At 39.6% G+C, this 16,058-nt stretch overlaps 1 protein-coding gene across 2 annotated transcripts; it reads right to left on the bottom strand.

The window, feature by feature from the left end:
• Positions 1-2,074: 2,074 nt before the first annotated feature.
• LOC146561323 (double-stranded RNA-specific adenosine deaminase-like) lies at positions 2,075-14,000 on the bottom strand. 2 transcript variants are annotated; one of them, XM_085297319.1, is made up of 18 exons: positions 13,930-14,000; positions 11,931-12,166; positions 11,041-11,092; positions 8,163-8,180; positions 8,042-8,126; positions 7,811-7,953; positions 7,555-7,687; positions 7,403-7,470; positions 7,273-7,315; positions 5,725-5,888; positions 5,469-5,601; positions 5,317-5,384; positions 5,187-5,229; positions 3,626-3,789; positions 3,370-3,502; positions 3,218-3,285; positions 3,019-3,114; positions 2,075-2,792 (listed from the first exon to the last, which is right to left on the bottom strand). In XM_085297319.1, the coding sequence occupies exons 2-17, from the start codon at positions 12,160-12,162 to the stop codon at positions 3,033-3,035; spliced, it is 1,629 nt and encodes a 542-aa protein (XP_085153445.1). In that variant the 5' UTR covers positions 12,163-12,166; positions 13,930-14,000; the 3' UTR covers positions 2,075-2,792; positions 3,019-3,032. The 2 variants fall into 2 exon arrangements, with proteins under 2 accessions (XP_085153445.1, XP_085153444.1); XM_085297318.1 differs by having other exon boundaries at positions 8,042-8,180.
• Between the last annotated feature and the right edge of the window lie 2,058 nt (positions 14,001-16,058).

Raw genomic sequence — 16,058 nt, 5'->3', positions numbered from 1 at the left:
ATTTCCGAGTTCTGAGTACAATCGAAAGCACCACGACTGCAGTTTTTGTGTTGGATGTAAAAGGCGCACATGACTCTGTGACGTAGGCTAGAATCATGGCAGCAGTCAATGACGGTCCAGGCGTGGGATTTCTCTCGTGGAAATATGCACATTATCTTTTCCTTTCTATTGGTAGGTGGCACAGTGCACTTGTGGCAAGTAAGCAAGCTAGAAGACTGGCAAAGTTATGGAAGCAACACATTAACAAGAGAATTCTGAGTAAAACCAAAGTTACTTTCCCTAGTAACTAGTTACTTTGAAAGTAACGAGTAACTTGAAGTAACTGAGTTACTTTTGAGAGAAGTAACTAGTAATGTAACTAAGTTACTATTTTAAAGTAACTTACCCAACACTGGACACAACACACAACTAAACAAAAACCAATCGAAAACAACAAAAACAATGGAGCACAGTCCAGTCTGTTAATAAACTAAACACCAAAGAAGAAAATCAAAACCACTAAACCTAAACTCAAATATTTAGTTAAATACAAAAGCTTTTTTTTTTTAAATGAAAGAAAATACACATTCTTCCCCCTTCAGCAGGAAGTGGTGGTGTGGTCCAACCATCCCCTCTTTGTATATAACTGCTTTAAACCCTGGCCACAATCTTTTTTTCTGGCAGCTCCCAGGAATGATGGCAGGTAAGAAACAGGTAAAAGAAATAGATCAGTCACAAATAAAACAAAAGTAATGGAATGTTATGAATACATAAGTAAAATAAATGTGCGCGCTTACAAATAGAACCAAGGTATTTAAACCAATCAATAATCTTAGTGCAAACTTAAGTGTGTTATTTTAAATGAAAAAATAAAGAATACATAAGAGTTACCGACTTTTAGAGTGTGACCATGGATTGGCCATCACAATCAGTAAATCCTAAAGGACAATGTCTGGCCATCATTTCGTGCCCCAAAGCTCAAGCACATTTGGATTGTGCAATGGGACAGTCATCCAAAGCACACCAGCAAGTCCACCTCTGAATGGTCATAAAATAACAAAAGGTAGGTTTTGGAGTGGTCCAGTCAAAGTCCAGACTTAAATCCGACTGAGATGCTGTGGTACAATCTTAAACAGGCCGTTCATAGTCGAAAACCCTCCAATGTGTCTGAATTAAAATAACACTGCATTGAAGAATGGGTCAAAATTCCTCTGCAGTTATGTGACTCATTGCCAGTTATCAAAAATGCATGACTGAGTTTATTCTTGCTGCCACTCTGCTCATTATTTAAATACCAAAAACGAAAATCTTTGGTAATTATTATCACTGCTGTCTCCTGGTAGAAACAGGAGTGATACACCTGCTGTTGTCAGACCTGCAGGTATCAGGCTGTGATTTTCTCCTTTATAGTGGACAGAAAGTACTTTTTTGGAGTGGCACAAATAATTTGTGTGGCATCTTATTGAATGCAGAACAGCGGATTGTTCTGTAAATAGTTTGAAATGATTATTTAAAAAGTCAAGGTAAAAGTTAAATGGATGCAAATAACTTTGTTGTTTGCAAAACTTGTGCATAGGATTTTAAAATTGACAATTTATATTTGCATTTAAAGTTATGAAATATGATTCATTAAACAGGTTTGTGGTTGTTACAGTAAAAAATATAACTTTTTCTACTCTGATTTTATGTTTTTGTCTGATTTTAGATCAATTGAGTTAATACAGTATGTCAAAATGAAAACATAACTGTAAATTCAGACATGTTAGGTTGTGCTGAAAGGATGATACCAAACAAGGCAAAGTAAATAGTTTTTAAAGGTAAAATGTGGAGGGAAAATCAAAAGTAGTTAAAAATGGCCAATTATACCCTGGGCCCCAGAGGGTTAAACGTTTTTTAAAGTAACGCAATAGTTACTTTTCAAGTAATTAATTACTTTTAGAATATTGTAACTCAGTTACTAACTCGGTTACTTTTTAAAAGAACTAGAAACTATAATTAAGTGCTTTTTCAAAGTAACTTGCCCAACACTAATTATTATATACCAAGTGCTTCTGCAAGAAAAATCAGAGCTAAATGAGAGACATTTACTAGTTCAGTTTCTTATACACCCTTTTTATTATTTCAACCCTCTAGTACAGTATTAATGACCTTTCTCCTGCTGTTCCAAGTCACACGTAGCTGACTGATATTGCAATCAATCAGATTAAAATAAACAAAAGAAAAAAATGGAAGAAAAATATTTTAAACTGTATTTCATGGGTTAAAAATGATTGAAAACATTTAGGAAAGTTTCTAAAATTGAGCCACATGGAGTGTGCTTTTTTTTATCTCTGACATTCAACATGAATCCATCAGAAGTACACGTAGCATCACAGTTCCTCCTCCTCAGGACAGCAGCAGGTTAACAACAGTTACAAAGTGACGACCTACACCGGGAAACTGATTTGAATAGTTAGATTTTAAAATCATGATTTCACATTTCATTTCCAAATCCAATACAAACTTCCCTGAAATAGCCGGGATTCATGATGTGACCTCTTCCATATATTAACTTTGCACATTAACAGTTACCCAACATAATATTACACAGTACATCAAATCATTTCATTAAGCAGATGCAACAAGACAGATTTGTAAAGGCTCCTGTGACTTTTGAAACTTTTCTCTTGTGACTATCAGACAGTTTGATTTTCCTGGCGAGATGCTTTTTGTGTGCTGAATATCTGAGTCCACTCTTCAAGCTTTTCCTTTACAGCACTTGCATCAGGTCGGTCTTCTGGTTTCTCAGACAGCAATGAGTTAATAATTTGCTTCTGTTTAAAAACAAGAAAAAACACAGTGTATGTGTAATGTCTTGTGCAGTGAAACCTCTGATAAATAATAAATATATTTTAAAAAATGCATATGTTGTGTCCAGACAACTCAGCGATCAAACAAGATCTTTTATAACTGAGTAAACCAATTAATCTAAGTTTTAGCACTACTCTGCTGATGACCATCCTGTCGAAATTTAAGTACGTTATGAATATGGTAATTTACCTCTTTGGTAAAAGTCACTGAAAACTCTTCGAGGAACCTCTGCCTTTTGACGTCAGGCCAAATCTGGTGTTTTGTGAAGATGATTCACTGTTGTTCCTAGAAAAAGATGATACAATTACTTCATAGCCTGCACTGTACACAGTGCTGCAAGGATTTTTATATAGTTATAATATAGTGCTGGTGTCAGTAAGTGCCTTACTGTGTAACTGATGAGGCTAAGGATTCAGGTGGAGCACCATCTTCCGATGCTGTTGGCCTGATGGACACCTAAAACACACAGCAAAATCCTTTATTTTATGCATATTTCCTCCAAAGGGAAGCATTTAATTAAGATGAAATATATGAAAATACCTTGATGTCCCAGTCTGGCTGTTCCTGAAGAGCAGAGCAGGCTAACTCTGCTGCTTTCTGTTGGGCTTCCTTGATGCTATTCCCTTCACCCACAGGATATTCCTTGTCGTCAATTTTTAATTTGTAGAAAAAACTGTGTTGTGAAAAAATGGGAATGTTTTAGATCATTACATTGACAGTTTAATATTGTTGAACATCAGTCCGGTGTTGGTGTCTGAAGATTCAACTGAAAGGACAGAGTTTGGCGTATACTCACTGAGGAACGTGAGACGGGCCATCTTTCTTCACTTCAACATATGAATGGGAACGTTTGGTTTTCTGACAATAGCGGTTGACAAGACTTTTGAAATCTGTCTCTGTAAAGCTGGTGTCCTCAGAGCTAGGAACCGTCTGATCTGAAGCTTCTGCTGCATTGTTTCTCTGTCAAGATACCAAGAAATACATCAGAGAGACAATTGCCCCAGGTTGGTTTTTCATTTCTCTCAAACATGTTCTAGTTAGGCAAAACTAAACCAATTCTTCGCTCACTTTGAGGCACAGAGCTACACCCCTGCGCAGAAGACTCTCTCTCCGCCCCTGCACAGAAGACTCCCCCCTCCAACAACTGGGTGGTGACACTATCACCAGACAGTATGAGGAGATCCCTTCTCGGGATCAATACCCACAAAGCCCCTGGTCCTGGTAACATCTCTGGACAAGCACTGAGAGACTGCGCTGTGGATCTCACAGATGTCTTCACAGACATCTTTAGTACATCACTGAGCCAGGTTGTGGTTGCCTCAAAGCCTCCACCATCATTCCTGTACCAAAGAAGTTGTCTTTAACGACTACCATCCTGTCGCACTCACCTCCATCATTATGAAGTGCTTTGAAAGGTTACTCATGCATCAAATCAAGACCTCTCTTCCCCCCAACCTGGATCCATACCAGTTCGCATACCGGTCAAACCGCTCGACCGATGATGCAATTTCATCTGCCCTTCACTCAGCCCTCACACATCTGGACACTAAAGACTCATACATTACAATGCTGTTCATAGACTTCAGTTCAGCATTCAACACGACCATTCCCCATAAACTCATTCACAAACTGGATCTGCTGGGCATCACCACCTCGCTGTGTAACTGGCTGCTGGGTTTCCTGACAGGAAGACAGCAGACAGTACGGGTCGGCAGCAACACTTCCAGCACTAAAACACTGAACACTGGGGTTCCTTAAGGATGTGTGGTGAGCCCCCTTCTCTTCACTCTGCTGACGCACGACTGCACACCATCACATAGATCCAACCTATTCATCAAATTTGCAGATGACACAACTGTGGTAGGTCACATCAGCAACAATGATGAGACCTACAACAGGAGTAAAGTTAACAATCCGGCCTAGTATTGCAGCAAGAGATGCTCTATAGAGTTGAAGTCTGATAAAAATCTGCAGGCAAATACAAAGTTGTTTAGGCATGAAGGTGAAAAGCAGTGTCTTGCACATGATTGTACATCATTTATATTAAAGCCTTGCACCAAAGGCTTTTCATACCTTGACTCGGTTGATGTGTTCCTTGTATTGTTTTCATTGCTCTCATTTTCAACAGCATTGTTAGGGAATAAAGTGAAGATATTTTATAGATTTTAAATGTGGAAAAGTCCTGACTCTGAATATAACACCAACTTCGCATCTTTCCACTTATGAGAGAAGATTAATGATACTCACTAGTGTTGCATTGCTTTTTTTTTTTTTTTTTAAATTTAGTAGGCTTTTATAAATGTCGTTTAATCTTTCAGTATCATAGTTTTTACTAAATATTATGAGAAATGACAAACCTGGTCTATAGTCAGGCCCTGCAATGAGGACTCAATGGACTCCCTTAGGGAGAAGAAGAGGGGCATTGTTAGCATGCTATGCTCATTTTATATAGTTATAATATAGTGCTGGTGTCAGTAAGTGCCTTACTGTGTAACTGATGAGGCTAATGATTCAGGTGGAGCACCATCTTCCGATGCTGTTGGCCTGATGGACACCTAAAACACACAGCAAAATCCTTTATTTTATGCATATTTCCTCCAAAGGGAAGCATTTAATTAAGATGAAATATATGAAAATACCTTGATGTCCCAGTCTGGCTGTTCCTGAAGAGCAGAGCAGGCTAACTCTGCTGCTTTCTGTTGGGCTTCCTTGATGCTATTCCCTTCACCCACAGGATATTCCTTGTCGTCAATTATTAATTTGTAGAAAAAACTGTGTTGTGAAAAAATGGGAATGTTTTAGATCATTACATTGACAGTTTAATATTGTTGAACATCAGTCCGGTGTTGGTGTCTGAAGATTCAACTGAAAGGACAGAGTTTGAGGTATACTCACTGAGGAACGTGAGACGGGCCATCTTTCTTCACTTCAACATATGAATGGGAACGTTTGGTTTTCTGACAATAGCGGTTGACAAGACTTTTGAAATCTGTCTCTGTAAAGCTGGTGTCCTCAGAGCTAGGAACCGTCTGAACTGAAGCTTCTGCTGCATTGTTTCTCTGTCAAGATACCAAGAAATACATCAGAGAGACAATTGCCCCAGGTTGGTTTTTCATTTCTCTCAAGCATGTTCTAGTTAGGCAAAACTAAACCAATTCTTCGCTCACTTTGAGGCACAGAGCTACACCCCTGCGCAGAAGACTCTCTCTCCGCCCCTGCACAGAAGACTCCCCCCTCCAACAACTGGGTGGTGACACTATCCCCAGACAGTATGAGGAGATCCCTTCTCGGGATCAGTACCCACAAAGCCCCTGGTCCTGGTAACATCCCTGGACAAGCACTGAGAGACTGCGCTGTGGATCTCACAGATGTCTTTAATACATCACTGAGCCAGGTTGTGGTTGCCTCAAAGCCTCCACCATCATTCCTGTACCAAAGAAGTTGTCTTTAACGACTACCATCCTGTCGCACTCACCTCCATCATTATGAAGTGCTTTGAAAGGTTACTCATGCATCAAATCAAGACCTCTCTTTCCCCCAACCTGGATCCATACCAGTTCGCATACCGGTCAAACCGCTCGACCGATGATGCAATTTCATCTGCCCTTCACTCAGCCCTCACACATCTGGACACTAAAGACTCATACATTACAATGCTGTTCATAGACTTCAGTTCAGCATTCAACACGACCATTCCCCATAAACTCATTCACAAACTGGATCTGCTGGGCATCACCACCTCGCTGTGTAACTGGCTGCTGGGTTTCCTGACAGGAAGACAGCAGACAGTACGGGTCGGCAGCAACACTTCCAGCACTAAAACACTGAACACTGGGGTTCCTTAAGGATGTGTGGTGAGCCCCCTTCTCTTCACTCTGCTGATGCACGACTGCACACCATCACATAGATCCAACCTATTCATCAAATTTGCAGATGACACAACTGTGGTAGGTCACATCAGCAACAATGATGAGACCTACAACAGGAGTAAAGTTAACAATCCGGCCTAGTATTGCAGCAAGAGATGCTCTATAGAGTTGAAGTCTGATAAAAATCTGCAGGCAAATACAAAGTTGTTTAGGCATGAAGGTGAAAAGCAGTGTCTTGCACATGATTGTACATCATTTATATTAAAGCCTTGCACCAAAGGCTTTTCATACCTTGACTCGGTTGATGTGTTCCTTGTATTGTTTTCATTGCTCTCATTTTCAACAGCATTGTTAGGGAATAAAGTGAAGATATTTTATAGATTTTAAATGTGGAAAAGTCCTGACTCTGAATATAACACCAACTTCGCATCTTTCCACTTATGAGAGAAGATTAATGATACTCACTAGTGTTGCATTGCTTTTTTTTTTTTTTTTAAATTTAGTAGGCTTTTATAAATGTCGTTTAATCTTTCAGTATCATAGTTTTTACTAAATATTATGAGAAATGACAAACCTGGTCTATAGTCAGGCCCTGCAATGAGGACTCAATGGACTCCCTTAGGGAGAAGAAGAGGGGCATTGTTAGCATGCTATGCTCATTTTATATAGTTATAATATAGTGCTGGTGTCAGTAAGTGCCTTACTGTGTAACTGATGAGGCTAAGGATTCAGGTGGAGCACCATCTTCCGATGCTGTTGACCTGATGGACACCTAAAACACACAGCAAAATCCTTTATTTTATGCATATTTCCTCCAAAGGGAAGCATTTAATTAAGATGAAATATATGAAAATACCTTGATGTCCCAGTCTGGCTGTTCCTGAAGAGCAGAGCAGGCTAACTCTGCTGCTTTCTGTTGGGCTTCCTTGATGCTATTCCCTTCACCCACAGGATATTCCTTGTCGTCAATTATTAATTTGTAGAAAAAACTGTGTTGTGAAAAAATGGGAATGTTTTAGATCATTACATTGACAGTTTAATATTGTTGAACATCAGTCCGGTGTTGGTGTCTGAAGATTCAACTGAAAGGACAGAGTTTGGTGTATACTCACTGAGGAACGTGAGACGGGCCATCTTTCTTCACTTCAACATATGAATAGGAACGTTTGGTTTTCTGACAATAGTGGTTAACAAGGCCTTTGAAATCTGTCTCTGTAAAGCTAAGAACCATCTGAACTGAAGCTGCATTGTTTCTCTGTCAAGAAAACAAGAAATGCATCAGAGAGACAATTGCCCCAGGTTGGGTTTTCATTTCTCTCGAGCAAAAATGAACATTATCTTACAGATTCCACTGAATCCCGATGACCAAGCTTAGACACGCTTTCCAGAGCATTTTTTGCTGCATTTTGCTTTGCTTCCTTCTTGGTCTTCCCCTCACCACTGGGGTAGGCTTTACCATCTGTGACTGGACTCGGGTTGAATCTGTAAAGACATGAGAGCTTTGTTATATACTGCTCAAATAAAGTATAGGAACAATTTGAAAATACACCAGGTCTGAAAGGGGAAAAAACATGCTGCATATTTATACTGATGTGGGCTGGGCAAGGTGTTAAGAACGAGAGGATGCCACATCATTTGATGAGCTGAATTCATAGATATGCAGAAAATTTAAGTGAAAAAATAATGCAGCACGCCAGTGAACTTACTGAAGTTTCACTGCAGCGACTCAAAATGGAACTCAGTAGTTTGTATGCTCTTATGCACGAACAACATCATGCTCCTAATGATACAACGGCTGGTGTCCTCTGGGCTCTCCTCTCACATGTGGACTAGGTCACCAGATCTCTGAGCTCCTGGACAGTTTGAGGCGCAACCTGGTGGTAACAGATCCACTGAAACATAATGTCCCAGAGGTGTTCTTCTGCAAGTTTCAGCCTTTGGGAAGCAATATATCTAGTTGTGTGAAAAACTGAATCTCGATTGCATAAATGTTTTTTTTCTTTTGGCTGCCCTCACTACAGTAGATCGGCTGCCTCCATCTTCCCCTGTCAGAAACATCTTCTTCTATCACACCAACCCTCTGCATGTCGCCCCTCATTACATCCATGAATCTTCTCTATGGTCTTCCTGTTTTCCTCCTGCCTGTCAATTCGATCTTTAACATCTGTTGTACAGTACAGTGGCTTGCAAAAGTATTCGGCCCCCTTGAACTTTCCAACTTTTTGTCACATTACAGCCACAAACATGAATCAGTTTTATTGGAATTCCATGTGAAAGATCAATACAAAGTGGTGTACACATGAGAAGTGGAACGAATTTATCATAATTCCAAACATTTTTTACAAATAACTTTCAAATTTTCAAATAACTGAAAAGTGGGGTGTGCGTAATTATTCAGCCCCCTGAGTCAATACTTTGTAGAACCACCTTTTGCTGCAGTCACAGCTGCCAGTCCTTTAGGGTCTGTCTCTACCAGCTTTGCACATCCAGAGACTGAAATCCTTGCCCATTCTTCTTTGCAAAACAGCTCCAGCTCAGTCAGATTAGATGGACAGTGTTTGTGAACAGCAGTTTTCAGATCTTGCCAGGGATTCTCAATTGGATTTAGATCTGGACTTTGACTGGGCCATTCTAACACATGGACATGTTTTGTTTTAAACCATTCCATTGTTGCCCTGGCTTTATGTTTAGGGTCGTTGTCCTGCTGGAAGGTGAACCTCCACCCCAGTCTCAAGTCTTTTTCAGACTCCAAGAGGTTTTCTTCCAAGATTGCCCTGTATTTGGCTCCATCCATCTTCCCATCAACTCTGACCAGCTTCCCTGTTCCTGCTGAAGAGAAGCACCCCCAGAGCATGATGCTGCCACCACCATATTTGACAGTGGGGATGGTGTGTTCAGAGCGATGTGCAGTGTTAGTTTTCCGCCACACATAGCGTTTTGCATTTTGCGCAAAAGGTTCCATTTTGGTCTCATCTGACCAGAGCACCTTCTTCCACATGTTTGCTGTGTCCCCCACATGGCTTGTGGCAAACTGCAAACGGAACTTCTTATGGTTTTCTGTTAACAATGGCTTTCCCACCTGAGCTGTAGATCTTTGCAGCTTGTCCAGAGTCACCATGGGCCTCTTGGCTGCATTTCTGATCAGCGCTCTCCTTGTTCGGCCTGTGAGTTTAGGTGGACGGCCTTGTCTTGGTAGGTTTACAGTTGTGCCATACTCCTTCCATTTCTGAATGATCACCTGAACAGTACTCCGTGGGACGTTCAAGGCTTGGGAAATCTTTTTGTAGCCTAAGCCTGCTTTAAATTTCTCAATAACTTTATCCCTGACCTGTCTGGTGTGTTCTTTGGACTTCATGGTGTTGTTGCTCCTATTATTCTCTTAGACAACCTCTGAGGCCGTCACAGAGCAGCTGTATTTGTACTGACATTAGATTAAACACAGGCGCACTCTATTTAGCCATTAGCACTCATCAGGCAATGTCTATGGGCAACTGACTGCACTCAGACCAAAGGGGGCTGAATAATTACGCACACCCCACTTTGCAGTTATTTATTTGTAAAAAATGTTTGGAATCTTGTATGATTTTCGTTCCACTTCTCAAGTGTACACCACTTTGTGTTGGTCTTTCACATGGAATTCCAATAAAATTGATTCATGTTTGTGGCTGTAATATGACAAAATGTGGAAAAGTTCAAGGGGGGGCGAATACTTTTGCAAGCCACTGTAGATTCACTATCCTCCTCCTCTGTACATGTCCAAACCATCTCAACCTTGCCCTGTCCCTCTGATTTACTCATTTGATTTACTCATACTGTCCTTTCTGGTCACTTCTAGTGAAAAATCTTTGCATCGGCAAACTTAAATTGGCGGTGCACAAATATCGTGTCTGCTCAGAAACGGTTCATCCCTGCTGAGTCTTTATGTATTTCCACATGTTAAGGCTCAAAAACGCTTCACCACCCAAGATTAAATTTTGTCTTCTTCTTCCTCCCTGTCTCTGTGACTGCTTTTGAGTCAGCTAGCTTGAGTATGTATAGGTTTCGTTTTCACGTAGCCTACGCGGATTTTCACATTTTATAACAAATGAAACTGAAAGTGAGCACGTACAGGTGTTGTACCTGTCAAATTCAGTTGAAGCATGGTTGAAAAGCAATGTCTGACTTTCATTGGCTAAGATTTATAGAATTTTTATTTATTATTACTTTTGTCAGATTAAAGGTATTTCTGTGACCATTATGAGTTTTTCTTTCTTTGACTGAAGGGTACCAACGATTTTGTCCACGTCTGCATCTGAGAAGTTTATTGAGTGACAGAGAAAATGGATTTTTGAACTTTACTTACCGTTTCTGGGTTACTTTGCTGCCCTGAGTGAGACCACTATTCAGCACCCTTCCTTAATTTTTAAATTTAAAAAGAAAATAGAAAGAAAAATATTGAGTCAGTGGGCAACACCTAAAAAAGGTATTTCAATTGAATTGCTAACTATGTACAGCACAGAGAACTGCAGTAGTAACTAACTCAGTGGTTCTTAACCTTGTTGGAGGTACCGAACCCCACCAGCTTCATATGCGCATTCACTGAACCCCTCTTTAGTGAAAAATAAAATGTGATTTTTTTTACTGGTGCACAAAATGAGCCATGCATGTCATGGCGGAGGCTCTGCCGAACCCCTGAGACTGAGTCACTGAACCCCTAGGGTTCGATCGAACCCAGGTTAAGAACCACTGAACTAACTGTTTTATAACTTTATTTAAGCTCAATAATAAAAAGTAGACAAAGTAAAAACATAACATTGGGTATAGCATGTTTTCTAAGAAAGTCAGTTTATGAAAATGAAATTAAAAGCAAGATGAATTTCTTAGATATCAGAAATCAAAAGTGTGAATTTCTTGATGCAGTTTTTGGAGAGGTGAAGGTAAAACAGGGATAACAGGATAATCTTTTTAGAAATGTTATTATTTAATGTATTAAAAGTTTGGCTGGACAATTAACAAATTAATGGCATGCTATTTATTAAGGGAGTAACTGGGATTGGTGAAAAATAAATAAAACTAGAAATAACCTGCATGGCTTAAACAAAAAACAAACAAAAAAACCTTTAGGACATTTCCTCTAATTCAGGAGAAACGTGAGAAATTTAAAAACATAAACTGACACAACCTGACTCTCAACATGCTTATTAAAATAAACCTGTGTTTATTTTGTTGTTTTCATGTCTTTTTTTCACTTACCATTTATCATCATAATTATCAACCTTGCCACCTTCAGTGCATCATCTGAATAACTCTGTATCATCACATCTACTGTTTTTATCCTGTCTGCATTCTCCAAACGACTCTTTCTGATGGTTGGGAAACGATCTACAGGTTCATTCTGCAGGTAAAAGTGGAAACTTTTCAGCTCTTCCTCTCCCAGATCATCCAGCATTTCCAGGAGTTGTGATGGAACAGACGTCGCCATCATTTATCTGTAAAAAACGAGAGGGCATTTTCATCTGAAAGAACAAGAGAGTATCAGTTGACTGTGGATACAGGAGGAAAGACGGAGTTTTCGTCCCAGTCACTGGACCAGCTCTTTATTCTCTCAAGGATACTTAGGTGTATGTGAGTTTCACCAACCAGTCTACATGTGTTTTGTGGCCTTTTTGCCGCATTGCTGGCAAAAAGTCAGACTATTTCCCAGTGGGTGATTGACTCCATCAGTGTTGCCCTATGTCACTGATTCTCTTCTTAATTTTTATAGACAGAATTTCTAGGTGTAGCCAAGTGGCAGAAGGTTTCCGCTTGGGTGGTCTCAGAATGTCATCTCTGCTTTTCACAGTTAGTGTGGTTCTGTTGGCTTCATCAGGTGGTGGCCTTCACCTCTCATTTGTAATGGAAATGAGATTCAGCACCCAAAATGGTGGAATACCCAATGAGTTACTACCCAAGTGGAGGAATTTAAGTATCTCAAGTCTTGTTTACGAGTGAGGGGAGGATGCAGGAGATTGACAGATGGATTGGTGCTGAGTATTTAAGTGACCCAGCCAGCTGGGAGAAGAGGGAGTGAGAGGATTTTTCCACTCTGTGTTGGTATTCTCAAAAAACCTGAGCACCCTCTCAGAGAGCCAGCTTAGGAGGTTCAGGAACATGATAAGAGCTAAGTTGTTTTGACATAAATACCGCATCCAATTTAAAATACTGCTGCTTACGTTTAAAAATTACCAACAACACAGCACCGAGCTACCTTAAGGAACTCCTTAAATCGTATGTTCCTGCCAGAGCATTAAGATCATCTACTCAGTTACTCTCGGTGCAGCCTAGATCTCGGCTGAAGTCTAGAGGTGACCGGGCGTTTGCCCTGGCTGCACCAGAGTTGTGGAATAACCTTCCGATTGTGATCCGGGCATCCGATTCCATCCAATCTTTTAAATCTCGGTTAAAAACCTATTTGTTTAATCTCGCCTTTCCTGCTTGTTAATGCTCGCACCTGACTCTTAGACTTACTCTATTTTTCCTTATATATATATATATATATTTTATGGCTTTCGCTTTAATTATGTTTTTATTTGATATGCATTTTATATTACCCCTGTGTATTAGTGGCATTGACCTGTGAGTATATTTGATACTTTGCTAAGGCCTTATAATACTCGTGTTACTTCTCTGTCTCTTATGTTAAGCACTTTGGTATACCGCTGGTTTTTAAATGTGCTCTATAAATAAAGATTGTTGTTGATATAGTTTCAACTGTCTGACTGTCTGACTCACACCTGAAAAATGAGGATGTGCCTCATCTGGGCCTATCAGTGTGGAGCAACTTTGTCTTTGTTTTCAGATTTTCAGAGGCTATTACTCCAGTTTGTTGGCTGATTCTTTGATGCAAATCAAACAGGAACACAATGATTTATAACCCGATTGCAATCAAATACATTACAACTAACGTTTATGTCATTTTATTTTGAAAGGCCTGACAGAAAACAGTTGGACACTGATGTATGTGATTTAATAGTGAGACAATGTTTTCGTTCCAAGAAATAAAAAGGCACCGTTTGTTTATGAAGTAATCAATCAAACACGAGAATAAAATAAAACTGTTTGATTCAAATCAATCAATAATTTATAATCATATGGATTTGTCTTCAAACACAACAGTGATCAAAGTTTATCCTGAACTAAGAGCTGAACATCTGGTCCAGACATCACAGAAGCAAAGAGTCAAACTGTTAAAGGAGGAAAAAAGCAAACTTACAGTTTCTTCACAAAGGCTGTGTCCCAATCCAGCGACTTCACGCTCTGGAGTAAGCGCAGTTCGTGTACTAGTTACGGCGTGTACCAGGAAGTGCGGAAGTGAGAGGCAGAGGTGTGGACTCGAGTCACATGACTTGGACTCGAGTCAGACTCGAGTCATTAATTTTATGACTTTAGACTTGACTTGAAAAAATGTTCTAAGACTTGTGACTTGACTTGGACTTTTACACCAATGACCTGGGACTTGAATTGGACTTGAACCGGTTTACTTGAAAAGACTTGATATTTCACCCCAAATATAAAATTTAACATGCATATTATATAGAGATTGAAAATGTGACGTCATTCAGGGGTAAAATCGCAAAGGATTCTGGGAACTCGTGGCAAGAGGTACTAGCGTACGCAGGCTTTCAATTGAAATCAGTTACACAGCGATAAAAAGAAACACAAAAATGTCAAGAAGCTGTTGTATTATTAACTGCAATAGCTGGTCGCATGACAGCCACGGGAAGCCGACGGGTAAAGAGATCGGTTGTTATCGGATTACGTCGTTGAAGAGAAATTGTTCGAGCCATGTTTCCGAAGTAACAAAGAGGCGACGGATGGCCTGGATTGCAGCCATTCAAAGACCAATTATAACGTCCCAGAACACTCCAGCTCACAGGTTAGTCTGCTCCAAGCATTTCCACAAAGGTCAGTCTGCTGTAGTAGTTAATGCGTCATTTTTCTTAACATAATTGGTGATATAGGTTACAAGCAAGTCTGGCGCTCAACAGAAATTGTCGCGCTATGCTCCTTTATTTATTGTGCATAAATAGTGAATTGTCCTGACACAATATTGTGTTTCGCTTCTGTTATTATGGCACATTGACAAAAACATATACTTTTATTCACAGGATAAAACAGTTTTTTGTATCACCAATTGCCCAGTACGATTACAGCATACAGTATTATTGTCACTGCTACATTTCTGTAACGCGTACCAGAAATTATTTCCACTGCTAATTAATTACCATTGAGCTCAAAGGTTATATTAATAAACGGTTAACGAATGTGTATTTATGACGACGATTTGTGAGACTGGTAAACTTATGATACGTACGATGGTCTTTCGTTCTACACGGTGCATTTCAAGGTCCTGTACCCATCCGTCGGTAAACTGTACCTGGGCTTGTTGCAGTGACTGGAAGTTACTAAACTTTCATGAGTGTATGCGCTCACTCCAAGAAGCGTATGATTATAAATATGCATATAAATATGCTACGATGAGATAGCTGACTTCATCTAACTAGCAAATGTTGTCCAGGCTACGTTGGTGATGCAGTTTTTTAAATGTGTATGATATTTTTGTCATGCGATTTTAAAGCTGGTCCTACAACCGCATCCAAGAATAACATGCAGCTTATCTCAGAACTGTCGGTGAAAATTATTCTTGGAGCTAGGTTTAATTGAGCTGCATTTTAAAGAGGTGCAATTTCACAATTTGTGTATATTTTCTACGTTCACTATTTCGTCATGTGTTGAGAAAAACACAGATTTAAAAATTACATGGTCTAATATTTACATTTAGCATAACTGCAACATTATTTTTTCGTTTTTTTTTTAAAGACTCGAAAGGACTTGAAATTCAAAATTTCAGACTTGTGACTTTACTCGGACTTTTACACCAGTGACTTAAGACTCGACTCTGACTTGCCTGACATTACTTGAGACTTGACTTGTGACTTGAGGATAAAGACTTAAGACTTACTTGAGACTTGCAAAACAATGACTTGGTCCCACCTCTGGTGAGAGGCTTGTGAAATGGGACGGTCTAGCCTTCGTTGCGCTGCTCAGGTTGCCTAACAACCATACTAACCATGAGTAACGTTTCATACAGCATTGTTTGACAGAAATGAAGGACAAAAAATGTTTTTTTGTTCATTCATTTTTGTCATGGCATCACTTTGATTTGTTGAGTATCTGAGGCTGAGACCACAGGACTGTAAAAACATGATTGTTGGGCTTCATTTCTGTACTGAACAGTCATATAAGATTAGTTAGTAAATAACAATTAGCTAATGTTGTTCATGAGACTAAGGTCATCTCACTTTGGTAATGTAAATATAATATGGCCAATATTATAGTAAT

Source organism: Mchenga conophoros, linkage group LG13 (genome assembly GCF_057382185.1).
Source record: "Mchenga conophoros isolate Kocher_MC1m ecotype Shallow Benthic linkage group LG13, M_conophoros_male_GT1.1, whole genome shotgun sequence".
NCBI lineage: Eukaryota > Metazoa > Chordata > Actinopteri > Cichliformes > Cichlidae > Mchenga > Mchenga conophoros.
This window is presented reverse-complemented; position numbering and strand designations above follow the sequence as displayed.